General features: G+C 39.7%; 1 protein-coding gene across 1 annotated transcript; it reads left to right on the top strand.

The window, feature by feature from the left end:
• Nucleotides 1–422: 422 nt before the first annotated feature.
• Nucleotides 423–22,434, top strand: EPDR1 (ependymin related 1). The gene is made up of 3 exons (XM_004582535.3): nucleotides 423–928; nucleotides 20,654–20,862; nucleotides 21,960–22,434. The coding sequence occupies exons 1-3, from the start codon at nucleotides 660–662 to the stop codon at nucleotides 22,151–22,153; spliced, it is 672 nt and encodes a 223-aa protein (XP_004582592.3). The 5' UTR covers nucleotides 423–659; the 3' UTR covers nucleotides 22,154–22,434.
• The last annotated feature ends 5,456 nt before the right edge of the window (nucleotides 22,435–27,890 follow it).

Genomic DNA, 27,890 nt, shown 5'->3' with positions numbered 1-27,890 from the left:
TGAAACAATGTTTCTAAGACCTAGTCCAGGGCCACTCTCTCCTCTTTAGGAGTGGGGGCTGAGGTAGGCTATAGGCTATAGGAATACCTATTATTTCTTTGGGACGGGACCCATTTGTCTTTTTGCTTTTAACCTGGAATAAGCACACTGCTAAGAGGCAAGCTATGTGAGGCCTCAGCAGGTGCAGCAAGTTGCTTTGTTTTCCAGGGCTTGGTTTTGACATCAGGAGGGGATTAGGGTTAACCCCAGGGTTAGGGATAGGAGGGGAGGGGAACATCTGTGGAACAATGTATGGTCCGCAGAGAAAGGTTTCCTTGCTCGGTATGCTCCCACCCTCTTCAACCACCGTGCCCTTAAGGATGCTAGTGGCACCACTGCCACTGCGCTTCCTGTTGGCAGCAGTGAGCAGTGAAACAGAAGCAGCAGTAGGGAGCGGCTAAGACAGGAGTATCTCCCAGGCGATTCACCCGAGCATTCTCAAGCCTCGCGTCCAGGTCTCAGCAGCTGCAGTGAGCGGCCAGCGCCGAGGCAGAAAGGCCCTTCTCACTGACTGCAATTCCAGGCACAGGGCCGAGCGCACCCGCGGGAGCCACCCTGCGCCCGTACCCCTTAGCGCCCCCTTTGGTTCGTGCTGGCTCTCCTGGTGGCTTCAGCCCGTGATGCCAGGACACGCTCCTTTCCTCGTGGTCCGGGGACTCCTGAGCGCCTGGTTGTTGAGCGGCCTGTGGGTCTTTTCGCTGAGCGGCCTGGGCTTGGCGGGCTCGCTGGTGACGCCGCCACCATGCCAGGCACCACAGCAGTGGGAGGGACGCCAGGTCGTGTACCAGCAGAGCAGCGGGCATTACAGCCGCGCCTTGCTCTCCTACGATGGCCTTAACCAGCGCGTGCGGGTGCTGGACGAGAGGAAGGCTCTGATCCCCTGCAAGAGGTACTCCGGCGCGGGGTGGGCAGCCTTCCGGGCGGGAAGCCTAGGGCCCTGTTTTGGGGCGGGTGCGGTTGTCAGCCCCTCGTGGCTCCTCCTCCTGGTTCCCAGAGATAATCATTGCTAGGAGGGTCGCTAAGGGGCTGCACGATATGGGGTTGAGCCCACTGGTGGGTATTCAGTAATGCCCAGCGGGGGAGGGGCAGGATCGACCCTCCAGGAGCACACCCCGCCACCCCCACCCCCTCGCTGACTGGCCGGGTGTCCTGTGCTGCTGAGTCAGGCCAAGGGCGCATGGAATCCCCTGCAGCCTAGGGCGTGCCTTGGACTCTATCTCTTGTCTCTACCAAGCCATCTGGGTGGACATAAGTAGAATACGCTTTTTTTCAGAAATCAATTTTACATTTTAGAAGAATATGGCAAACTAAAAAGGGTGTGGGGGAATTAACACAAGAACAGTTCGCCCTCAAAACATGTCATCCAGTTCTGGCTGTTAAGTTTTGGTTTACTCCCTTAAGTTTTCATTTTGTTTTGAATGTGAATTTTGTATATATCATGATCGAAAAAACATACCTTTTCTGCATTCTTATTTACTTGACAAAGTCCCTATCTGCTCTTTTTTCCCATTTTGCTGGTTGTCCCTGTCTGTTCTTAATGGCTGCACAATATTCCACACAGGGGTGGGCCACACTTATTAAAATTAGACTTTAGACAGTTGTTGTGACAGAGACCCCCCTCTCCTTCATCTTGGTTATGGCCCCTTTAAGACCTGATTTCTAATTCTGGATCACCACCTGTCCCCAGCCCTCCAGTTCTAACAAGTGTGTTCCTCTTTGGGTTATCCTGGCAATTCTTTAGGGTTATGAGGCATTGGCCATGCTGTAAGGCTCCACTGAGGAATGGAGCTCTGGCAAAAAGATGCCAACAGTTTCTAGAACAAAATGGATCTTGGTAGTATTATTCATCTAAAAGTGTTTATTGGAATGTTAGGAATATTGAAAAAGTGGGAACAGATATATTGTTCAGAGGACAAGAAAATAAGTTTGAAGGTGTCCCTGACTTTCTCTGTCCTTGGGTACCACACTCAAGGACTCAACCTACTCTGGGCTGAAAATTTGAAAACTGCATCTTGGTAACTATGCATAGATATTTTTTTGTCATCATTTCCTAAACAATATACTATAACAAACCTTTACATAGCATTGACTTTTTATCAGATATGGCAAATCATCCAGAGATTATTTAAAGACTATACATGGGGTTTATGCAAATCCTGTGCCATTGTATAGATGGGATGTGAACATCTGCAGATTTTGCTATCCACAGGGAGTTCCGGAGCCAACACCCCAGGAAAACTGCAGGTCAGTGACTGTGCATGAGGGTCCAGGAGGCATGGAGCAGCAGAGTTACTGCTTCAGGCTGGGAATGTGTGCAAAGACAGGGAAGAGCTTCAGCCAGGTCTTGACAGACACCAAAAATAACAAAAGCCAACAATTGAGTGCTTATAATATGCCAGGATTGGTAATGAGGATCTTATAAGTCCTATGGTTTAGTTTAAATCTCAGAACAACTTGAAAGTGTGGGTTTATGATCTCTGGTTTACTGGCAGGCTCTGAGACCTAGGTAGAGTAAAAGAGCTGATTCACCACCACTGGCTGAGACTCTAAAAGGCTGAGTGAACTCTGACCCCAGTACACACCAGGCTCAGATTCACTTGTTCACTAAGCAAGTGTGTTCTGATTTTCAGGGAGGTCACTGTGTGGGGTTGAGTTGGATTTTTAAACATTCCTGTGCAGTGAGATGAGGGATGAGCTGCAGGACTCCTCAGATGATATACTAAACCTGGATTCTTGGAGGAAATAACATGTAAGCAAGCCCCAAGGCAGCTGAGGAGGGAAGTGTTATGAGAAGACTTGGTCCCGAGGGCTGAGAGTGTATTCCAGGCCAGATGCATGTGCCACTCTGGAGTACAGAGGACTGAGTATATTGCAAGAACTGTAGAGTACCTTGTTAGAGTGTGATGAGTGATGATACTGAAGGAGTCTTAAGCAGTAGAATGTTAGCATTATATCCGATGAATTCCATGGAGGCATCAAGAATGTGTCTCCAAGGTTTGGACATAAAATGGAACCAGAAAAAGTAGAAGCAAAAACAAAACCTAAGTGATTTCTCTAGGGATACAAGTGATAGATGGTAATAGCAACTGTATGGCAAGGAATAGATGAGTGGATGCATTAGGGGAATACTGAAAGATACGTAAGTGACTAGATGCTGTGTAGCAGGAAGGAAGGAGAAGAAAGAGTCAAGGTGGGATCTTTGGGGTAGGCATTTGTCACAGTGGTTAAGCTCCTACTTGGGATGCTTGTATCCAATAACAGTGTTCCTGGGTCTGAGTTCAGGCTCTGATTCCAATTCCATCTTCCAGCTAAGATATCCCCTAGGAGGAATCAGGTTATAGTTCTTTAACTACCTGTGTTCTCCCCTCTGCGTGGGTAACCTGAATTGAATTTCTGTCTCTTGGCATCAGCCTGTCCCAACTCTTTCTTCCATACATTTGAGGAGTCATTCAGCCGAAAAGCTCTCTCTCTATATATTTATAAAGGGAGGCCTCTGTCTTGGATCCTGTAGCCAACTATACGAATGGCATGTGCAGTCAGTTTTTCCTTGAGATATGATTTATGTAGAAACAGGTGGATTACTTCTTTATAGGTATTTATGTGAAAGCTGGTACAGTGCTGTTGTGTTGATGAGTAGTCATGTTGAAGGTTGACTGGAATGACCCAAATCACACTGCTGATGAAATGGAGAATGGCCAGGAGAAGAGTAAGAGTTCTTACTTTCCACGGTAGTATTTTTTTTTTTTGTGAATTAGGAAGTTTTAGCATCAGAAAAACTTAGGTCTGAAATTTCCAAATTTTGTTTCCAAATTTGAGTTTTCATTAGGTTTCCACAGCTTTCTATGTCTACATTCCTTACTTACAAAATAGAAATATTTACAAAGAAACATTTATTGGATTATTCTGAGATTGAATTAACTCAAGGAGGAAAAGTGGAGGTGCTTAGCACATGGCCAAGATTGTCCTCATATCATCCAATCATCATCATCACCATCAACATCATCATTATCATCATCATCATCTTGGTGAATTTTCCATATAAGAAAGACTGCCAGTCCGGTGGCTCAGAAATTTGACCCATCAGCACACATAAAGGCCCTTGTTTTAAATAAGACACCAAAGAATGCAAACTGAAATGCTAAATTACATATTTTAATGAGTTTTATAGCTGGCATGGGTACCAGAATGCTCAAATCCACAAGACCAGATCATTCTCTCCCTGTAGTCAGAATTACGTAGGGAGCCAAATTATAATCAGGAGGCTGTGAGCAAATATTTGGAGCAAAGTCACTGAAAAAACATCTGATGATTGCCTGTCCCAGTCTAGGCTGAGTGCTTAGCATTGAGTTTTCCATCATGAATAACGCGGGCCAGTCCAGAGAAATGTTTAATAGCAATCAGGTGATGATGATGTGATGCATTGATTTTCACAATGAAGATGCCTTGTTGGTGAGTCTATGCTACCAAATTCTGCTGCTCTAGACTCATTCCACCCTGAACTGAGCCTTAATCGATTCTGCTCAAGGCTGTCTTAGCAATTCTTCATCCACAGCTCCATGACGGAGTCATATGGCCTTTAGATGTATGATGTTCTATATCTTTAGTGCAGTTATAGTCAAATCTTGCTGACCTTGAAGCTCTTTTGTCCCAATGTAGTGATCCTTCATTTCTTTGCCCTGAACCATTAAGTGTTGGTTTCACAGTTTAACTTTCAGAAGGTGATTTTGTTCTTCTTTCCAAGTTCTTGGCAAGGTTCTTTTGTCATAGGCCTAGTGCTGGCCCTAAGTCAGATGTAGAGAATGTTTAGTGCATAAATGCATTTTTAAGTTCTTTAAATGTAGATTTATTGGAACAAAGTCAAAACCTTTTTCAGGTGTTAGCAAGCTGGCCAAGAAACCAGATGTTAATAGAAGAAAATATGGATAACTTCTCTTTTCATATTTTTGTAAGTTGAAAAGTAAGTTTTAGAATTGGATCAACTTCTTAAGATTTTCATTTTGCATCCAGATAGTTATGGGAAAATCTCACTGATAGTTACTTTGGAATGACTAGGATTTTCCAGGCTGTCTTTTCCTTAAGACGATGGAAAAGATTAAGCAACTTTACGAGCTTAAGATAAGACAAGCTTGAGCATAAAATGGGAAATATTAGTAACTGATAATATTTTGTTTCTTGGTTCTGTCTTTCCTGACTCCTGACTGTTATTCCTGAATAAACTTACAAGTATTATATTTGGAAGACTGAAAGAAAAAGAATAGATTATTTTCACATTGAGATCAATATGTTGAATTTTTATAGAGAAATAATATAGATAGTGAATAAGCTCTTTTAAGTGATCAGTAACCACTGTTACTTACAAAATGGTGGCTTAGGTGTTGGAATTAATAAAGCTACTAGTATAAAGTGAAAAGAGAAGCATTAACTGAGGATGTATTAGTACAGTATCTTAGAATATTATTTACTTATAAATCTTGCTTGTTAAATTAAGAACCTTTACTTGTAAAAGATGAGAAATATGGAGCGGCAAGTATATTATCACTCAAGTTCTGAGTAACTCATTCTCTCTCTTCCTTTCTGTATCTCTCTATTCCTCCCTCCCTTACCTCCCTCACCAAATCTGCCTATTGTAGTTATATAGCATAGACATCCTTATTAGACAATCATGGGATGTCAGTCGTTTATGGCTTCTAAGAATGGTTTGACCACAACAAGTTCTTTAGCTAAGAATCTAAAGAACCTCAATGTCTTGTATATTTTAATGATTCCTATAATGTTGATATTAAATGAATTTAGGTTTTGATATAATTAAAGCATCGACAGTGCTTCTGTTATATCAGGCTGATTGGTTCCACTATAACATGGATTCTAATTTTTTTTAAAAAAACTTGTCTGTTGGTGTAGATAAATTAAAGGTTCCTTTTCTTGTTTTTTTTTTTTTGTTTGTTTGTTTGTTTAAACACTTATTTCTATTTGAAAGGCAGATTTTACAGAAGGAGTGACAAAGAGAAAGATCTTCCTTCCACTGAGGTTCATTCCCCACAACTGAGCTGATCTGAAGTCAGGAGCAAGGAGCTTCTTCCAAGTCTCCCATATGGCTGCAGGGTCCCAAAGCTTTGGGCTATCCTCTACTGCTTTCCCAGGCCACAAGCATGAAGCTGGAAGGGAAGTGGAACAGCCAGAACATGAACTGGCGTGCATATGGGATCTCGGTACATGCAAGGCGAGGATTTAGCCACTGAGTCATTGGACAAGGTCCAAGGTTCCTTTTCTTCTTTACCTAAGCCCAATGCTTACGGTAGAGGAAAAGAAGAGAATACCTGTCAATGGTTGGGCCCTGCATTCAGAGGACTCTCCTTTCAACTAAACCTCATTTAGAAAAAAAGGATCAAATGATAGTACTTGTGGGAATGATCAAGTTATCTGCTGTGAAAGATTTGGTACAGGGAATGAAATCATCGTAAATAATTTTAGTGGTCATTTGTGTTTGTGAATAAGGTTAAAGCTTTTATCAAATGCAGTTTGTTTGTTTGTTTTTATGAAATTATCTGTTACAGAAAAGTTGCAATCTTTAGTATAAGAAGCCTCACACTCCACTCCTCTACGTACCCCTGACCATTTTAGAGTGGGCTGCCAACCTGATATATCCATAATTCTTCAGTGGATACTTCCTAAAAAACAAGAACATCCTTCTACATAACTGAAATACATCCATAAAAATCAGGAAATGGACTTTGATTAATTTCTGCCATCTGAAGCATGGGCGTCATTCAGGTTTTACCACTTGTCCTTTGCATGCTTTTTATAGACAAAGAGTTCAGTTTAAATACAAGCATTTGCCTTATAGTCTCTACCTGCAACAGCTCAGGGCTTTTTCTAGTACTTTGATACTTACAAAGATTACAGACCAGTTATTCTGTATAATGTTCCCTGATTTCAGTTTGTCTTATGTTTCTTCATAATTAGATCCCAGTTACTTTTATCTGGCAGGAATACTGCAGAGGTAATGCTCTGTTCTTATTACATCCTGATGTTCTTTGATCACTTGATTGACTGCTGGATTCCAGATTTTTTTCACTGTTATGTGACACTTTCTTCTTTGTAATTAGTAAGTATGTTGTAAATAGATATTTTAAAATCATGTGTGCATCCCATTACTTCTTAAACTTCAATGTTATTCATTTATTTATATCCACATGCACGAAAGGATTCTCATTTTATTCCATTTCCTCTCATTCTTGAATTTTGCTGTTCATATTATTCTGGACTGAGCCAGTGGGAGCCTCTTCAACTTGGCTTCTATGTTCTTTTGATGTGTCTTCTTATTCTTTCAGCACTTCCTTGCTGAAAGATGATCCATATTCCAGATCATCTGCTCTTCCCTTGCCCTGGCCCTAGAAGAAGCCATTTCCCAAAAACCCCTGGTAACTTTCACTGAAGGATAATGTTTGGAAGTCATGATTTGTGTACTAGTTATATTCGTTGCTTTCAAATGACTCTATTCCAAGCCCTGCCCCTCTTTGTATAAATAGCAGGTTGAGGACACACATTCATGCACATATACTTTACACATACATTTGCATCTATTTTTATAATCTTGCAATTCTAATCCATAGAGCTATTAACCTGATATCTGTAATTCCAAGGTTTATTTTAGTGGTTCATTTCACCTTCCAATTCTGCAGTTCCCTTCTAAGAAAATGCATTAACAAGCTCCCAACACCCTCCCTATCTGAGTGTCCTGGTGGATTTTATAGGGCTCTCCATCCCAAGTCAGGAACAGAAGCCTGCCTTGCTTGATCCTACCTAGTGGCTTTATATAAAGTGCTCAAGCAGAGGAGGGAAAGCCTGGTTTTAATATAGGTTTGTTTTCTTTTGAGTTCTTCAGCTATTCATCATTACAAATCAGTGGGTATCTGGGTGCCAGGAAAGAGATTAGTGAAGGTACAACACATTTATTTGGTCACAAAATCTGTTGCATAGGTTGAACATTCATTTTAAGGAATCCCAATGAAACTGTTAAATATATTTGACAATAAGATTCTGGACTTTCTATCATTTTCTATACCTACAATGTCATGACACAAATGGCAGAATGAGGGGCTTGTGATGATTGCTGAAGAAATATATTATTGTAATAACATAGGGGAAAACATAGGGGAAATCCCTGAGCCTATGGAACTGTATCATGAAAATTAAAAAAAAATAACAATAAGTAAGAAATCTTGACTTGTGGGGTTGGCACTGTGGTGCGGTAGGCTAAGCCCCCACCCTGTGATGTGGGCCTCCCATTATGGGGGCCAGTTTGTATGCTGGATGTTTCACTTGTGATCCAGCTCTCTGCTTATGACTTAGAAAGGCAGAGGAGGCTGACCTAGGTTCTTGGAACTCTGTACTCACTTGGGGAGACGCGGAAGAGGTTCCTGGCTCTCAGTTCCAGTTCAGCTCAGCTCTGGACATTTGGCCATTTGGCCATTTGGGGGAGTGAACCAGCAGATGAAATATCCTCTCTCTCTATTTCCCCTTTTCTCTCTATAAAATCTGCCTTTGAAATGAAAATAAATCTTAAAAAGAAATCTTGACTTGGAGAATTTCAGGAGAATTACTCCTTTTTTAGTCTTTGTTCCCTCCACATAATCTCTGATGGCTGGAGGTAATGTTTGCTGTTATTAGCATAGGATATTTGACTATTTATAGCTTCCTGATCTTCAAAGAATAAACAATGTTGATTTGCCATCCTGAAGTTTTTCAAAGAAAGAGATTTTCTTGGAAGCACATAGAGTTTCCTCTATTCAGTAGATTTAATCAGAGGATAGACCCTGAATTCCAGAGGGTTAAAACTGGGCTGGGGAGAGAGAGATGAGAAATGAGAAAAGGGTGTGCCAAAGAAGAAGCCCTGGAAAGGCAGGTGGAGTATGAGGCTAACTTGAAAATGAGTGCCAGAGGTGGTCACCATACTGCTCTGAAAACATCTTTACTTCCCTTCAATAACCTTGAGCTGCTTCTTCCTGATTCTGACCTTAAAGATGGTGGTTAGGGGCAAAGTGCCCAAAGATCTGAAAATATTCCACCAATTAGTGGTTTGCTTTTCCTGGAAAAAAAGTATAGTCTTATATTTCCCCCAATTCCAGTAAAAATCCTCTGTTTTTCTCCCCTTTATATTTTCTCTTATTTTACCCATCTTTAAAGCAAAAAAGTATTTCTTTGGTCCTACTCATTGGAACCTTCTATTTAAAGCAAATCTCCTGCTAACTCCGAGTTCTTTCTTCCCATGCTCTTTTTTTTTTAAAAGATTTGTTTTATTTCAAAGTCAGATACACAGAGAGGAGGAGAGACAGAGAGGAAGATGTTCTGTCCGATGATTCACTCCCCAAGTGACTGCCCATGCTCTTTTGAATCTTCTCCAATCAAACTTTCATCACCACACTACTGAAAATCACAAGTCTACTTATGGTCAAGAGCAGTAAATTCCTCATTGCAATTCAGCTAATCTTTCACCAGTCCTCACCTAACAGAGGGTCTTTTCTTAATTAATTGCATTAATCTTAATGCGCTTTCTTTGTCAAGACACTGCTCCTAGGTTTTCCCTCCCTTCTGCCTCCTCTCCTCTCTCAGTCTCCTTTGCTCTAGTCCTCCCCTCCAGTATATTATTGATGAATGTCTCAGGGCTCAGCCTTTGTAGCCTCTTAACTTTTTTGTCTGCTATCTATTCTTGGTACTCTCATCCAGGTCCTGTCTTTAGATGGCATTGCACCACACGGGGATCTGTATGTACAAAGACCTTTCAAAACCCTAATGGAAGAGTAATTTAGGGCTTCCATTTTTTTGCATTGAAATAAACCTATATTTTAGTTCAGTTTCCTACAAACTTATTGGAACATCTTCAGATATCTCCAATCCAGAGATCACTGCTGAACTCTACATTCATATATATCCAGCAATTGAGAGTTGAGTGGACTCTGCATTTGAATCTCTAACAGTCATCACAGACTAAGCATGTGCAGAATGAATGTTACCTTGCATACAAGCAAACAAGGCAACCAACAATACGCCTTCAACCTTCAATTTTTTAATGCAGCTAATAGCGATGTCTGTTATTCAGCATAAAACCCTTGCATTCATCCTTGATTTCTCTGTCATTCACTTGCCACATATTGGACCTAATTATGAGTCTACTCAGAATATGATGATGCCTTCACTGTTATGTTGTCCTATCTCTCTCTTTCTCTCTCTCTCAGGTTTATTTATTTGAAAGGCAGAGAGAGAAAGAAAGAGTGAGAGATCAGCAGAGATTCAGAATTCAAACTAGCACACTAAAATGTGGAATATGTCATTGCAGACAGCAGCTCAACTCACAACACCAGCACTTCATACTTGTATTTTTAAACAATAAACTCATTGATGTATATAACAGTTTTATGCCTTGGTATTTATCTATAACACACACCACATATCTTCTTGTTAGTAATCTTTGACATCAAATTATACTGTCCACCATATTTTTAAAATTATTGAAGTAGGGTCATAGCAAAGCTTCCCAGGAAACCATAGCATAGAAGAAACTCCAAGCCGCATTTCACCTGTGAGGCATTCTCAAGATGCTCCTCATCAAACAGTGTCCTAAATATCTCTCTTGTTTCTCAGTCCCAGTTTTAGGATTTCCTCCAAAAGAGGAACTGAAATTTTCCCAGGTCCCCAAAGGAGGTAGAAGCAGTGCCTATTTGAATTGAGACGCCTTCTGGGAAGCATCAAACCCTTAGCTTAAGTCATTCTAAGGGTCTCAGAACAGATGGATTATGAAGAGACAACAAGTGCCACTGGGCACCAAGGCCATGGTGCCTTGGTCAATGTCTACCCCGCTACAGAAGGCTGCTTTTGTTATAGATAAAGTTAGGTCGGCTGCAGGAGTTCCAGAGTGTGAGCTGTGCCTATGACAGGAGAGCTGAAAGCTTGCCACAGAAGAAGCACTGAAGTAACTTAATGCTCTGCCAAAGAAGACTCTTCTTGAGAGCACTTCAAATGCCATCAAAGAACTGGCAGAGGGGCAGATGGCAGCACAGTACCAAGGAACATGTCAGTGCCTCGGTCTGTTGATCAGTCAAGAGTGAAAATACATCTCAAGGGGAATGTATGTGGTATCATGAATTGCCCAAGACCTGGGAAGCTGGCATTCAGCAGCTGCAATGGTAAACACAAGGCCCCCCAGAGATACTTGATAAATGCTTGCAGGGAAGACTGAAGAGCCAGGCACCCAGTGTCATCCTGAAAGCTTCTAAAACATCCCCTTTCCATCCATTTACTGAAATACCTGTTAGATCTTAAGCCTGTGGCAAGATGCTGAAGAATCAGGAAGGCCATTCTGGGATGAGAATTCAGATTTGCTTTGGCAAAGATGCCCAACACACCCTGGAGCTGTTGGAACTGGTTGAAATCCAATACTTGGTGGATGAGCTCTGGTTGAAGCAGAGACTGAGACAGGCAATGTAGAAAAAATATGATGTGACTGAACCTACCATTTCAGGAGACACACAAAGTGGAACAGGAATAATTCTATCAGCCCACATCTGTGAGAGCAAAGGCTGCTGGGTGACTCTACCCTTGACTTAATACTCTCTGAAATTCCATGTCAAGTGTGATGCTTTGATGTGTGTCCTGTGGGCGTGAGAGTCCCTCATCTCTCTCTCTCTCTCTCTTTAATGTTTTTAAGATTTTATGATACAGTTTCATAGGCTCAGGGATTTCTCCTCCCACCCTCCCCATTCTCCCTCTCCCTCTACCATCATTCTGCTTATTTAAGTGTATCATGACATTATAGGTATAGACAATGGTACAAAGTCCAACATCTACTGTTAAGTTATATTTAACAGTTTCATTGGGAGTCCATCTTTTATTCAGGAGTAGAGATACATGCTGCAGTGTATCTTCACTTCTAGGTATGCTAGTCTTCATTAAACAGTTCCTCTAGATGAATATATGTACATACATGTCTGTCTGTCTGTCTATCTATCTATCTATCTATCTATCTATCTATCTATCTATCTATCATCTACTTTGATCTTGTATTTTGCATGAAGATGGCCTTATATCAGATAGAACATATGATATTTGTCCTTGTGGGATTGCCTTATTTCACTGAGCATAATGGTCTATAGTTGGGACCATTTTGTCACAATGGTAGAATTTCATTCTTTTTAATGGCTAAGTAACATCCCATACAGTGGATATATCACAGTTTCTTTATCCATTCATCTTTTGATGGGCATCTGGCTTGTCTTCATGTCTTCATTAATGTAGATTGTGCTGCTGTGAATATAGCAATACAGATCACTTTCTCATATGCAGATTTCATTTCTCTTTCGGTATATTCCCAGGAGTGGGATAACTGGGTCATACAGTAGATCAATTTTCAGTTGTCTTAGCAGTCTTCTTACTGACTCCAATAGTAGCTGTACTAACCTACACTCCCACCAACAGTGAAATAAGGTACCTTTCTCCCTACATCCACATCAGCAGATGTAGAGTTCTGAATGTAAGACAATTTCACTGCAGTTAGGTGGAACCTCAATGTGGTTTTTACTTGTATTTCTCCAATAGATAGGGAACCTGAGCATTTTTTTTTGTGTCTATTAGCCATTTGAATTTGCTGTTTTTGAAAAACATTTGTTTATTTCCTTGCCCATTTCTTCACAGAGTTTTTTGAAGCCCTCTGCCCATTCCCTTTGCCATATGCTGTGCTGTTGGAGTGTGGTCCTTCTGGCCTGTCTGAGCTTCAGCAATGGCCTGGCTCACTCTTGGGGCCTCTGGGGAGCAACTCGCAAGAGAGCTCACCAAGGAGCTAACAAAATGAAGCCTGATTTTCTGAGATGAGAACACAGCTCCTGTTGCACAGGACATGTGTTTATTTAGGAACCACTCAGTATGTTGAAAAAAAAAACTTCAAATGTTTGGTGTTTTATGTAATCTTTCCTTGTCTCCCCATGCTGAATCAAGCTACTGAAAGGTCACTTCTCAAACACAGAGGAATTTTTATAGTGTGTGTATTGGTACATGGCTCTAAGGAGCTGTTCCACAAGATTTTCTATTAAGGAAAGAGGCATAAGGAATTTTACCCTTTTTATTGTTCACTGTAATTTCTTTTTATAGCAGGTTTCTTTTACCTGAATCTTACTTAGATGCATGTTTATAGTCAATTGGAGAACTTATTCGATCACTTTTCTCCTGCAAGGCTACTAGGGTTGTATACTCTCACAAGTTTTAAATGTCTGAAAGCATCTACTTATTTTATATAACTATTGGGTTGTACACAATTGGTTGGGTAAAAGTAGACTTTGTGTTCAAATATTTTCATGGCATTTAGAGCTCTAGAAAAAAGTCTGATATCCAGTTAATTTGGTTTTGTCTGAGTCATTTTTCCCTACCCAGGTTTTGGAGACTATTTCTGTTATCTTTGTACTTTATTATTGTCGCTAGGCTATGTCTGGCACTAGAAAAATTCTGTCTGCATTTTCTAAAGGTTTCATTGTCTTTTTTCTTTGTTGTAGAGTCTCTTTGTATATATTTTGGTTCTCTTACATCTGATTTTCAAATTTCTTATGTTTCTTTAATATTTCTGTTACCTTGTATTTTTTTTCCTTGAGTTCTAGGACAGTATCTCCTCAGTTTTTTTGTATTTTTTTGTTTGTTTTTCCTTTTCTTATAGTTCATTTGTTTTATACTCTCTCCACTGCATTTTTAATTTGTTTTTTTACATACTTATTTAATATCAAGACAGACAGAAAGAGAAGGAGAGAGCTCCCACCCACTGGTTTACTCCCCAAAGGCCTTTGTTGGTTGAGCTTGAGCCAGGCTGAAGCTAGGAGCCAGAAACTCCATCCAGGTCTCCCATATGGACAGCAGAAACTCAACTACTTGAGCCATATCTCCCAAGATCTGTAGGAAGACAGACTGGGAGCACAACTGGGGCTCGAACCCAAGCATTACAATGAGATGTGGGCATTCTAACCAGTGGTTTAAATGATAAGCCAAATAGCTACCCCGTATATATTTATTTTCATGATAAAGTTTTTCATCAGAAACTTTTCCTCTGGTCATATTATTCCTTTTTTCCTTTTTTATCACAAATACACTCTATCCCAAATCCTAATGAAAGTAAGATTTATAGTTTAGAGTTTCATTAAATGCTACTTGGAAGGGTAGGTGCATAAACACAATGCAGTAGGAATGTATGTATTCCTACTGAAAAGCATTGGGACAACTTTGCATTCTCTTCTCACCTTCCTTATTATTCTTGTTATGTAGCTCTAGAAACTACCACACACTATAGCAGCGTGGGGTAGCTCAATTTTTGATGAGGCTGTGGTTAAACAAAAAAAAATTCAGCTTGAACTATTTGAAATTCAGCTTGAACTATCTCATGAAAAGGCTTTTTAAAAATTATCTTTCATTAGATGAAAGAATATATGCCTACACATTGCCAATACTCATCCGGATGTATTTTGGGGAAAAACATCTTCAATTTTTTTAGTACTTTTTTCATCTTTTTAACTATAATCCAAATAGTGGAGCTCCATCACCTTACAGCTTCTTAAATTACACACATAATTTTTCTTTGATTTTACTTTTCCTTGGGCTGTGTTCTTAAGTAATTTAATTTTCCTTGTGTTATATGTGATTGGCACCAATGTGAACAATGAGTTTGTGTCTAACACATTTTAAATTTTGAAATAGTTTTTTCTTTTTCATGTCTCATAATTACTGTAGGGTGTAACTCAGACTCTGTGTATGCCAGAATGGCAAGCAGCTGCTGCTCAGTTTTTCCTCTTGGGAGTCCGAGGGCCAACATGCATTACTAATCTATTATACTGCATATTAAACAAATCCAAAGTTTGTCTAGTTTCTTCCATAAAGCCAAAGTCTTTTTGTAATCACAATATCATATTTGCCCACTCCCTTTTCTGTAATTTAGTATGTCCTCAACAGCCAAGGAGCTCTATGTAGATGGGAAGATTTCATTCTCCCTCACCCCTCCCCGTGGAACGCAGGAAGGGGTATGGTATTACAGAATTAGTATGAGTCTGGCAGATCAAATCTTGGGTCCCATTCCAGCCTGTTATTTACCACTAAGTTGTGCTCAGAACTTTGTATTTTTTTATTTGTTAAAGAGATAATGTTAGTAATAGATCAGCCAGTTGAATATGGCAATCTGTAACCACTATCTTCAAATTTTCATTTTCTCCTTTATTCTGTTCATTCAGGAGAGAAAAACAATTAGTTCTTGGATAATAAGGCACTAACTTGTCAGGTCAACCTAAAACCAAGTCAGACTCTGCTAGTTTTGATCTAAGATCAGCCAAATTCTTGGACCATGCTGATTCTGTTAAGGTTGTTCTAAGGAATCAAATAGTTGTTTTCTTCACAGCATTACTTATTTCAAAAGGATACTTAAAGCTCTAGGTGTCGGAAAAATCTAACAGATGCTTAAACCATAAGAATTCTTGTGATATAAGCTCCTAGGTTTGACTTAACAATTTCACTGAGACTCAAGCTCTGCTCTATCCATTTACTCTGCCTTTTTAGACAATTTCATGGTTTCAGGATGGCTACCTCTGCTTCAAGCATCACATTTTTATCCAACTACATTCAGAGATAGAAGTAAAGGAAGTGGAATTGGGTAGAACTTTGGCAAAACATCCAGAAGATTCTCTCTCCCTGCAGACTCTCCTTTAGATTTCCAGACTAGAACCCCTAGTTCTAAAAGGAGACTTAAGAAAATGAGCTATGTGAGTGAGCCTCCTTATTGGATGGCAGGCAAGGGAGAAGGGGTATAAATGGCTCCTGCATCTTCTATGAAGCGACCCACCACAGCAATAATGTCTTCTCTTTATCTATTCTGAATGACTTAGCACTCTTCTTATTCATATGTGATGGAGTTTTGTTTACAATTCTGATGGTTAATACCCTTGTGGAATGCTAGCTGATGAAAACTAATAGAAGCATGATTATAATGGAAGAGAAGGACTCACCCACCAAAAGCTGCAATGAAATCTTAAACTTCTTTCAGCAATAACTGAAATGATTATTTTAAAATTGTTATATGGTAAAAACAAATGAGCATATTTTCTAGTGTTTGTGGAAAGTGTGAGTTTTATTAAAGATAGATGATTGCAATGCAATGTGTGTGTTTTCAAATTCTATTTTTCACAACCCTTTTAAATATCCTCACACAAACAATTAACAGAAAAAATTTATAATGTTGAAGTTATTATAAATATCAGTATGAGTTCATGTTTTAGCTACAGAAAGCTCTGACCACTGGACAGTCCTCAACAATGACATCTCAAGGATAAGGAGTACACCCAGTGCCCTGATGTTACTTTCTGCATTGTTTTTCTGTTCAGTGTGATCACAGTTGTTTACAGAAACAGCTGCTCTCAGATTGGAGGCAGGGGAAGTCCAAAGTGAACCTGGAATTCTTGGTATCATGTCAGAAAATTACCGCACCTTGATACCACTGAAACATCAGAAGGAAGTTAGAAATTACTATAATGAGCTGTCATGTATTGAATGCATATAAATCCCCGAGGCCACAGTAGTACTGGATAGATTCAGATGTATAGATGTTGTCTGCTGTTCCACTAGAGCTATTCTTGCAACACTCAGTGAAATGACTGACTCAGGAAATAGCATGACAGTTAGCTGGGTAACAGTGCATTACCAGCACCAAATGTATCACCCACCAATTATTTTCTAACTACAAAAATAAGTAAATTTTTAAAGGAGACTTCTGGAGTCACCATATGACTAGTGACCAAAGTTAGCAGTATTAACAGTCAGAAGGGGGATTTACTTGTAATGGATACAAAGTCTCAATTTTGCAAGCGTTCAGAAAATTGGTGGTGTAATACTGTGATTGTCCTTAGCACTTCCGAACTATACATTTAAAAGGGCTAACATGGTAAATTTTACGTTATACACACTTTGCCATGATTAAAATTTAAACAAAAGAATAACTATATTCATGAACACATACCTAGAAAAATACGTGTTTAGAGAGATACACAAAGTTGTTATTTCTGTAGCTCAATTTCTGGCAATGTTTTACTTTCTATTCCATTTCTGTATTGTTTGGATTTTACTACACTGATTGCGAACCAGTTCTATAGAAGATATGAGTCTATTTTCTTCCAGAGTTAAAATGCCCACATTGTTCTCAATGTTTTGGAAAACATGGGGATGGCAGAGACAAATGTTTAGGAAAATACATTTTTAGGAAACAACAGAAACTGTCCCCGTAGCCTGAGAATTTTGTTAAAGGAAAAAAAAATCTTTGTCTTATTTGATGAGAGGCAAACAGACCAGGTCACCACCTGTGTTTGTGGCTGTCATGGAGAGTGTGGCCTTCTGACTCCTCCTTGGGCCTTGTTCACAGATGAGGCCCAACTCCAGGCAGTGGGGTCTTTGTGGAACTCTCCAGGCCCTCTCAAGGACTTGTGTTATGCTTGGTCACTGTCTCTGACGGAAGGAGTTAGCTGTTGACCAGTGCCTATCTGTCTGTTTGTCCTCCAGGACCTCAACCTGTTTGATTCTGCCCTGGGGTGTTATTTGTATTTCCCACTCACACAACTGCCTCCAGGTCAGAAGCAGGCTTTGGCCTTGCCTCCAGAGATCCAGTTTCTCTAAAAGTCATCCTTCATTCTCAGGAGTTATCACCTGCACAGCATCCCTGGCTGGTGACTCATTTCCACATGGTTGGTCTCTGCATGTTTCCCTCTTGCCCTCTATCAGTCTGTTGGCCTTATTTTCTATTTGTGACATTACATATCTGTAATTATGTGTATGTCCCTGCTGTGAATGTGTTTACATTAACATATAGACCTCCACAGCATCATTAAAGCTTTTTCTTTCCTAATGTTTATCATAGAATGGTGGTAGCATTCACACTCACATGGAATCTTGAAAAAAATTACATTTTAATTACATTAAAATATTTTTCAAAATTCTACTTAAGGTAAAGCCAACGCTACCTCAATATCAGATGATGTCCTCTTTCAGAAAAATCAAAGATTTCAAAAACACAGAGAAGCACAAAGACTAGCAAATACATCTGCCAAACATCCAGATTGAACAAATGCTAACATTCAGATTTATTCAGCTTTAGAATTCTCATTTACTTTAGTGTATGGGCAGGGCTGGCCTCAGGGCAACAGTGTATCTGGCTGAGATCCTCTCCTGCTGTCCTTTTCTACTGCAGGTGACTGACCAGGTGTTGCTGCTCTTTGGTCCTACAGAGGGACATGCCATATAGTCCCCACATCAGCTGCACTGTTCATTTTCCACTGATTTTCTACCTGGAGCTGTGGAGTCTTTTACTCTGTCAAATTTCAGTCCTGGTCATGAGTGGCACAACAGTCACCAGCCAACAAGGAAGGCTTGTTATAACAAAGGAAGCTTATTAGAAACTCGGCCACAGAGTCTCCAAGCACCTTAGAAAATAAATGCATCCAGGAGATGAACAGCTGTTGTAATCCCAGCTTGCTAGAGCCTGCCCTCCCGCCCTTTGCTTCATTCTCTACAATTGTTCAGTTGATGTGCTGGAAAATAGCTTCTGGGACTTAAAGGTTTACATGTGATAGGGCCAGACAACTCAGCAGACCTAGCAGCCCTGTAAGCATGTCCAGGGGAGACAATGTGTAATTGTCTCACCCTGGCTTAGATATCCACCATTGGCTCAGTAAGTTCTGGTGAGATTCTCATGGGCAAGTGTGACAAGCACTGGCTGCCAGGAGTGCTTCCTTGTGGAATTGGAAAAGTGGGTGATAATGTCAAGGAATCCCCACCCTCTCCTGCAGCTGGCTGCTCTTCCGTCAGGAAACAGTCACTGAAGTTTGAGAAGTTAACAGCTAGAGAATCCAGAAAAACTAGGAATGGTATTCTAACCTGGGCACCCAGAACTTGGAAAAGTACAAAACAATATAGCAGGTAGTGGAAAGAAAAACAGTAGGAAAATCAGAAAGACAGCTATCTACTCCTGAGAGAAAAGACTGAGGTGATTCACATATAGCTCATGTGTCATTAAAGGTATCACAAAGAAGGATTTATATGTGGGCAAAGGTCTCTGTATTGATAAAGGGATTATATATACCAGAAGTTGCAGTTAATATATCAAGAGTTTATGATTTGGTGTGCTGGAGACCTAACTGGCACTGAAATAATAGTGAGAATCCAAATCCAAATGTCCAAAAGTTAGGTTTTATGTGGACCCTGCATGCTTATTATAAGAACTCAGCCCCATTTTTGCATGTGAACTCAGAAAGTCACTGTTTTCTTTCTATAACCGCTTATCTGCTTCTAAAGGTGCATGGCTGTTTCCTTCCTTATAAGCCATTTCAGGTCTTTCCTGAGATACAGAATTATCCAACTATATTAAATCAGATTATATTTGTTATTTCCATACTAGCTTGTAGAAGTCCAAAGCATAATACTAATGGTGATACTATTTTGACTGTACGCATAGCTATCATGTGAATTATTTTTTCTAAGGAAGATAGAATTAAGCATGGACTTGAGATGCAGAACTTGTGGCCTCGATCTCTCGATCGTGTGTGGGCCATCTTTGCCTGCTTGGCCAAAGCCATGTCTTCAGGCCCTTCTGGTCTCAGGCATTGCAAATCCACTGTGTGAGATGAGGACGAGAAGCTCACTCTGCACCACCAGCGTGGTGGTCTGAGTTTGGGACTAACAGTGAAGTACATGGAAACAGACAAATCTTCACTAAACAGTAATACTGCTGAGCTGTAAGGGAGATACTGGACTGGTGACAACATACATGCTCTGTACCTTATGGGCACAACCTCAGAATATCTGCTTGTCACTCCATATCAAAAGGGAGCACATGGTCACACACAGAGGCCAAGAGTATGCAGGCAGATTAAGCTTTGGGAAGCCAATCACTCTGAGGTTGCCTCTATTTCTGTCCTTGTTGGTATCAGCCTGCCCAGGGTAAGTCAGGAGGGCCCATGCTGCATGCAATGGCATTCAACAAAGCCCATTCCTTCTGGTTCACAGATAATTAAGGAAATAAAGGGCAGGGAATTGTTCTGCCTATTCCTCAACTGGCCCTAGCACTTGGAGTATATCTGATGCCCTTTCCAGTAGCATTAGTAGGAAGCTGGACCAGAAGTTGAGCAGCTGACTGGAACTTACTGTCAGCAGAAACAGCAGCTTAGTCTACTGTACCACAATGCTGATCTCCTCAGTTGCTTCTTATCCTATACTCAATGTATCACTGTAGCTCCTGACTTGGTGCTACAAGAATAACCCAACCAAACTAGGGTCAAAATTTCCAGTGTCTCTATGGGTTAAAGAAAGGCTAAAAACTATTTGTTAAATCAGTGTGTGTATCTTCCCTGTTTTTGTATTGTGAACACAATGCCTGGCATTCAACACATCTTTCATGAGAATTTGTGCAGCGAATATTTAATGTTGAACTCTTTTAATTATTTCATATGCAAATTATTTCATGTGCCCAGTGTTTAAAATTTTTTTATATTTTGAAAGTAAAGTAATAATGATTGTAATCATGAAATTCTATGCTATTTTCTTTCCATCTGTTTTCCAGATTATTTGAGTATATCTTGCTCTACAAGGATGGAGTGATGTTTCAGATTGAACAAGCCACCAAACAGTGTGCCAAGATTTCCCTGACTGATCCTTGGGATCCTCTTGACATTCCCCAGAACTCTACGTTTGAAGACCAGTACTCTATTGGGGGACCTCAGGAGCAAATCATGGTCCAGGAGTGGTCCGACAGAAAATATGCACGATCCTGTAAGGATTAGAAGGATCTGAACATCTGTCTCAGGGATGCATGCTGGGGGAAAAAGGCTTAAGTCCATTAAGGAAGGTAGTTGTTAGGAAAATGTGTTAGTTGAATGAGGCGCTTAAATCTCCGCCCACCCCCCCCCCCCCCGCCACTGAAATCCCCATGTAAACTCTGCTACTGAGAATACACTAGGCTCTAAGCATTTTATTTGAAACACCCCTTCCAGTACCACCTGTAACTATTTGGCATGTTTGCTCTTACAGTTAGCCATGGCATGTATTGACTTTCCATGGTCATCCCCAGTAAGGTGATATGGAAGGCATCTTTCTAAGTCACACATTGGATCAGGTGCTTCTTTTCCTTCTCCCATTTCATTTCCTGAAGCTGCAATGATGAGATTCTACTCTTGTTATTGTGAATATGGAACCTTCCTGCTTTTATGTGAATCTTCTCTGATCTGCTGCCAGTAAACATATTCCAAGACTGTTGTCAACATATAGGTATTCAAACTATAGGAAAAAGCATGGTGGTTCCTCAAGAAATCAAAAAATAATGGCAGTATAGGATCCCATTATTCCACTTCTAAGTAAATATACCAAAGAATATACCAAAAGCAGGAACTAAAAGAGATATTTGTACATGTGTGTTAATGGCAACACCATTCACAATAGACAGAGAGTGAAAACAACATTGATACTCATAGCTAGAGGGATAGGTAAATAAAACACAATGGACTATTAGAAACACAATGAACTATTAGATAGCATTAGAAAGGAAAGAACTGTGACACATGCTACAACAGATAAACTCTACCATTCAGAAGAAGACAAATGTTGTTATTACTCCACTAGTAGGAAGTAACCAGATTTGTGGAGATGGGTAGTTGATTGGTAGCTCCCAGTGAGAGGGGTGAGAGGAAAACTGGGAAGTTAGTGTCTAATGGATGCTAAATTGCAACTGGGAAGATGGAAATGCCTGAAAGGAATTGTGATGATGCTTATAGAGCATGAATGTTCTTAAGAATAATGTACATTTTACCACAACAAAAAAGGCATTTTGCCTATTTTCTCTATTAAAAGGGTCAACTCTCTTCCTCTTGCAGATGAAACCTGGATTGGCATTTATACAGTCAAGGATTGTTATCCTGTCCAAGAAACCTTCACTAGAAATTACAGTGTGCTACTGTCCACACGGTTTTTTGATGTGCAGCTGGGCATAAAAGACCCCTCGGTGTTTACCCCTCCAAGCACGTGCCAGACAGCCCAGATGGAGAGAATGAGCGAGGACTGCCCCTGAGGACCCTGTGGACCCTGGAGTGGCCGCCTCTGACAACACATGTCCATGGCACCAGCTGCAAACAGATTTGAGACTGATTGGGTTGAGAGTCCTCACTAGAGACAACTATAAATTTTGGACATTGCTATGGATTTGTTAGTTTGGCTAATTTTGATGACTCTAGCTATGTTTACACAAAAATCAAATGGAATAATAGTGGTAATTTTAGCTCAGTAATGGCTAATATAGATACTTCATATATAGTTATGTACCACAAAATATATTTTGATCAGTGATGGATCATATATGACAGTAGTCCCATAAGATTGTATCACCCTGTGATAACATAGTTGCTTGTATAAATATACAGGCTATGATATTCACAAAATGACAGAAGTACTCAATGACAATTGCCCAAAACATGTCCCCATCAGTAAGTGGTGCATGACTGTTTTACTATAGCCTAATTTATTGGGTTTTTTTGTGTGTTCAAGTGCATGTCTGGTGCAGTGACACACAAAAATGTTAGGAGTCAGTTAGAGCAGTTTTGCCTTGACAGACAGGAGTATTTTATTACTGATATTGGTAAGAATTAGGGTGATAATAAGCAGATGGATGCTTGTCAGTTTTAGTATTAGTTGCTACATCCCCTATGATGAAAGCCCCTTGTGTCACAGCACCAGAGAACAACTACCCGTCATCCTACCCTCTCTGGTCATGTACTCCCTTAATCACTAACAAATCGCTTCAAATTCCTTCCAGACATAACAGCTGTGTGATATGACCCAATGGATCTAAACATTTTGGAAGAAAATGAAAGACTGTAACATGATGCAATCATTCCTCTAAGGAGTCATTTAAGCAAAGGCATTTGGAAAATTTTCCTGTTTCTGCATAATGGAGCATGAACCATGCATGCAACAGTATTAATGCATGCGCTGAACCTTACCCACCTCTCAATAGGCAGGGAGTGCTCTAAAACAGCATTGGGCTGGGAGTCCAGAGACCTTTGAATTCTTGATTCAGGACTAGCATTCCCTTGCATTCTAATCCCTGTTGTTCTTAAAGGCACTATGCTTGAGCTCAACTTTGCCTTTCTGGGACATAGATATAACTTCTATGTCTATTTCCTCCTCCTCCTGCAGGTCACCTAACCATCACCTTCTCAGAGAGCTGCTCCCAAGCCTGGATTACTTGCACCTAGATGCTTCAGTATGCTTTACTCACTGTGCGTACTGCATTTTGTGATGATTTCCTGCTTCCCAGACCCTACCATTCACTATCTTGGCTATGAACTTCTTAAGTACGAGTAGCATGGCCAACTTTACATCCCCAACACCGATTAAGTGCCTGGCACATGATCAGTGCCCTAAACTTTCATAGAATGGAGAATGCTCGCCTCTCTGGTCCTTAGCTTCCTTTTCTGTTAAATAGGATTGGGTTTGTTGATCACTGGGGATAAGTCATAAAATGTACATTTCTCTTTTACTATTGTATTTCATCTGGCTCATCTTTAGTTATCAAGATAAACATACAGCCATATTATGCTGAAAACAATCTGTAATTCAGCTTATCTCTATCAATAAATCAATCTACTTGCATTTCAAAATGTTCTTTGATATATTGGCTCTGTAATAAATATGAATGATCTTGGTGTAAGGGAGTTAAACTTTTCTCAAAGAAAAGGCTTCATGTGACCAAGCTAAAATTCATTATTCCTTCTTAAAAGTATCTGCTCTTTCTTACCTTCACTAAGTCCAGTTCCTGTTGCCTGTGCTGGAAGCCTCAAACACATTCTTAACCTCTGGGTAAGGCTACAGACCAACAGTGCTACCAGCTCCAAGATCTTAACATTACTGGCTCTTAGGGAAACTTCACCTCTTTTGTCCTTGACTTGTTTCTTTTTCCTGTTCTTCATTCATTAGTAACTTACAAGCTAACACTGGGCACTTGCTCTTCCTAGTGTCCATACATGTTTTGGAGCCACAGAGAAGAGGCAAGACTGAATTGAGGCTAATGTCTCAAATGCATAGACGGGTAGGAATCTCACAGCTACTTTCCTGTTGACCTTGCCTGACTAGATTACTGTGGCTATGTTCCATCCACTTCCCTTTTAGCCTTGTGGCTTTTTTTTCCCTAGCCTGCATCCCCATTCCTAGGAGAAAGGAAGAAAACTTCTCTTATTCAGGAAATAAGAAGTGAGTGCTTTTTCTTTTTTTTTGGCAGGGGGGTTAGCCCATTGGAATAGGTAAGGTATCACAGTCCTGCTGGCAAAAACTAAGTGTCTTGAGAACAAAACTATGCTAGAGCATTCTGCATGCAAGGCAGCAGTAGGCCAAAAGTTAAAGCTGTCAGAAGCAAGTATTGCTCTCAGGATAACAGGTTCAAGTGTCAGAGGTCACTAGGGAAAGTCATCAGTGGCCAGAAAAGGACAGAAACTAGTGCCAAGTATCGGAGAATGGAAGCTGTAAAACAGTAATTCTGTGTTGACAAGGCCAGAGCCTCAAGCAGTACACATGCCTAAGGTAACTGGCCACTCATTCCACTCTCCTCCTTTCTCTGGGCATGTGTTAATCCACCACAGGATGTCTTGGCTGGACAGTGATTAGTCAGAAAATAAAAGTCCCTCAAGTGAATTTAGCTTATGTGAAATATAGTTCTCCAAATGAGTAGAAGCCACAGGGACAATCATTGAGTTATTCCTCTCTCTCCCTAACAGGAACCCTTTGGTCTGTTACTTTCAAAAACTTCTTGTATTTTTCCTTTCTTATTACGCATGACTCCCTCTTCAAATCCTGTTTCATTCTGCACAGATCTCGGCACAAAGCAGAGAGTAAAAATGTCCGGATGGACTTTACATCTGGTGGGGACCTCCATGTGGATCTGGCAGTGTTGTGTCTCTTCAGTTCTCCATTGACTAAAAGTGAAGCAGTAAAGTATTCCCCCAGCCCACCCTGGTGGACAAAACCCTTTCTATTGGAGCCCCTAATTCCAACCTCACCACAGAGCACTGTTCCCGGTGGTAGGAGGGTTTCTTTAGCAAGCTTGCATAAACACTTTATAGTGACTATCATAGTCAGTATGAGGCAGGTCATTCACTAGAGAAGGGATTTACACCTACTAATGAAGATGAGTGTCCCAGCATCTCACATATTTGTAGATACAACTTCTGACAGTAGCCATGAACTTAGGACTGGGTACCACTTTGTGGATACTCCATCTTGCGTATCTCTGACCATTTACATTACTTGGAAACAGTTACTTCTATCTTTCCCAATGCAACCTTGCCACTTACAAATTGCAAGGACCCATGCAAACTTTGTTGTATCGTCATACCTCCACTGGCTTTCAACTATGCCTGGTTGAAGACAGCCACTTTCTGAGATACAGCCATCATTTCATCTCTCCTCCCAACCCATGTGGAGTTGAGGAAGCCTGCTTTTTCTGTCTCCAAATGTTCTCTTCTCAGAGGGATTACTTAACTGAAGTTTTCCTAATTGATATTTCTTAAAATTAGAACTCAGTTAAATTGCTTAAATATGTCAGGAACAAAAAACTTAGATCTTTGGGGAAATTTTCCATAAAGAACTTGTAATTCTTCGCCAACTTAAATTCAACAACATTTGAAAGGAATACTCATTTTTTTTCAATGGGAAACAAATTCATTTAGCTGACATTTCACATAGACTAATAGAATAAACAAAATATTTTATCTATAGTGCAAAATCTATTTGTATTAAATAATAAATCTACTACTCATCAAAAAAAGAATATTCATTTTTCACAGGATTTCTTTTACCAAGTCCCTTCTCTCTATGTTTGCTCTGTTATTTATAATTGTTTCGCCTATGTGTTCATTTGTACCTAACAAGGATGTTTTCAAACTTACTTTCTTTTATTGATAGAAAGCAAATTCAGGAGCAGCATATCTGTCATTTGGTTGAGTAAAATTGATTTGATTTAAACTGAATGAGAATAAGCCACCTCAGCCACAGACTTGACACTAACGTATGAGATTTAAAGTCTTTTCAAGTGAATGCCTCTTTGAAAGACAAGCTTAATTTTATTTAAACATATCCTAGCATCAAAACCCATTACTTTTGAAAACTATGCTAGCTTCTCTCTTTTTTTCTTTCTCTCTTCCTCTCTGCCACTCTTCCCTTCAAATAAGCATATAACTATATATAAATAGAATTTAAAATGTTTTAAAAGAACAATAGTAGGTAATAATGAAAGACATGCTTGTATAGTATATTTTTATATTTTAAAGCAGGATAGTTAGCTTAGTTACATGTGTAGTAAAAAAAAAAAGAAAAAAGCCTATTATGTGTTGTGTATTTTATTCAGAGAAAGTGATGATTATTTTCAGGATACTCATTTTAAAACTCATGTTGTTTTCGTTAAAGCAAACATCAACACATATTTTCAATATCTACCTCATTTTTCAATCGGAAAATCTAATGTGGTTCCAGCAATCAAGTAGTGGGCCTTAATTACCCAATAACTTAGGAATAATTTGCATTAAACATAACATAGAAAGTATTTCAACAGTCTTAGGATATGTATATATGTGTCATGCTATTACTACAGTTACATTATTTCCACAGGCATATTTATTTAATGGATAATTATTAAATCCACATAAATATTGTTCTTTTCTACATCAGAATAACAGTGGATAAAAAATAAGTATTATTTTGACTAAAATATGACAGTTCTTATGATTTTTAGGTAAGCTCAGTTTTTAAAAATAAAGTTCATAGCTTCAATGACAAAAATACCACAATGCTAATAAATCAAGATGTTATCAATTACTGTGTGGAATTATTTTTCAAAGTTAATCAGTACTATTTAATAATTTCTTGGCCTTAACTGGCTATTTTTCTCAGGTATCCTAGAAGGAGGCTATTGGGCAAACACTGATGTTATGTTTCAGCAGAAAGATACCAACTAAAGCATTAGAATGTTCCATGATAACTAAATACACAAATTTGCTAATTGAACAGCATAATTTAGGCTAGACATGCGGCAGTTATGTACATAACATAGAGATTTATAGTCTCTTGATTTTGTTTGATTCTAAGTACTAGAAGTGATGTGTGTGTGTGTGTGTGTGTGTGTGTGTAGTGTCATGACATTTCTGTCCTACATGATGGAATAAGTACTAAACTGGAACATTTGGTAAGAAAGACTCAGGTAAAAGCTATTACAAAAACATTCTGTGATCACATTAGTTGATGGGCACAACTTAGTGTCCTTTTAGAAGGGCCCTTGGCTTTTATAGGGTTTTCTCATTTAAAAGTATTAGCTGGCCTTTTCTCAGTAGCCTCAGCCTTTTGGCAGCTTAGAGATAATGATGTGAAGACAAAAACTGCTCAGTCTTACACAACCACAGCACATTTTAATGACCTGACAGTGCACATTAGCATCATGGTAGTCAACAAAACATCTCACATACAGCAACGGTATACATGTTGCTGAAACTTTTTGTATAAGTTAAATCTTCTTTAACATCTTTCCTAATTTCTTTCTAGTTCAGCAACCACACATAAAAAGCAACCTATAACACTGTAAAACATTTTGGATGGATCCTGACCCTCTGGTATCTTAGGCATTGCATATATCATTATGTATCCTATTTTGTATCAATAAGTATCACAAGATGCTAGAATTCTGTAGATTCTAGTTTAAACCATCTGACTACAAAGACAGCTGAAGAACTAACAGGAAGAGATGGGGAAGGTGGAAGCATCTGATT

The sequence above is a fragment of the Ochotona princeps genome, chromosome 20 (assembly GCF_030435755.1).
Source record: "Ochotona princeps isolate mOchPri1 chromosome 20, mOchPri1.hap1, whole genome shotgun sequence".
NCBI classification, from domain to species: Eukaryota; Metazoa; Chordata; class Mammalia; order Lagomorpha; family Ochotonidae; genus Ochotona; species Ochotona princeps.
Note: the sequence above shows the minus strand (reverse complement) of the source record. Positions and strands in the feature narration are given on the sequence as shown.

Bases quoted from the DNA above. Each gene is read 5' to 3' on its own strand.
- EPDR1 (XM_004582535.3), top strand. From the start codon at position 660: ATGCCAGGACACGCTCCTTTCCTCGTGGTCCGGGGACTCCTGAGCGCC. The intron at 929-20,653 runs GTACTCCGGCGC...TCTGTTTTCCAG, and splicing joins GCTCTGATCCCCTGCAAGAG to ATTATTTGAGTATATCTTGC. The intron at 20,863-21,959 runs GTAAGGATTAGA...TTCCTCTTGCAG, and splicing joins CAGAAAATATGCACGATCCT to ATGAAACCTGGATTGGCATT.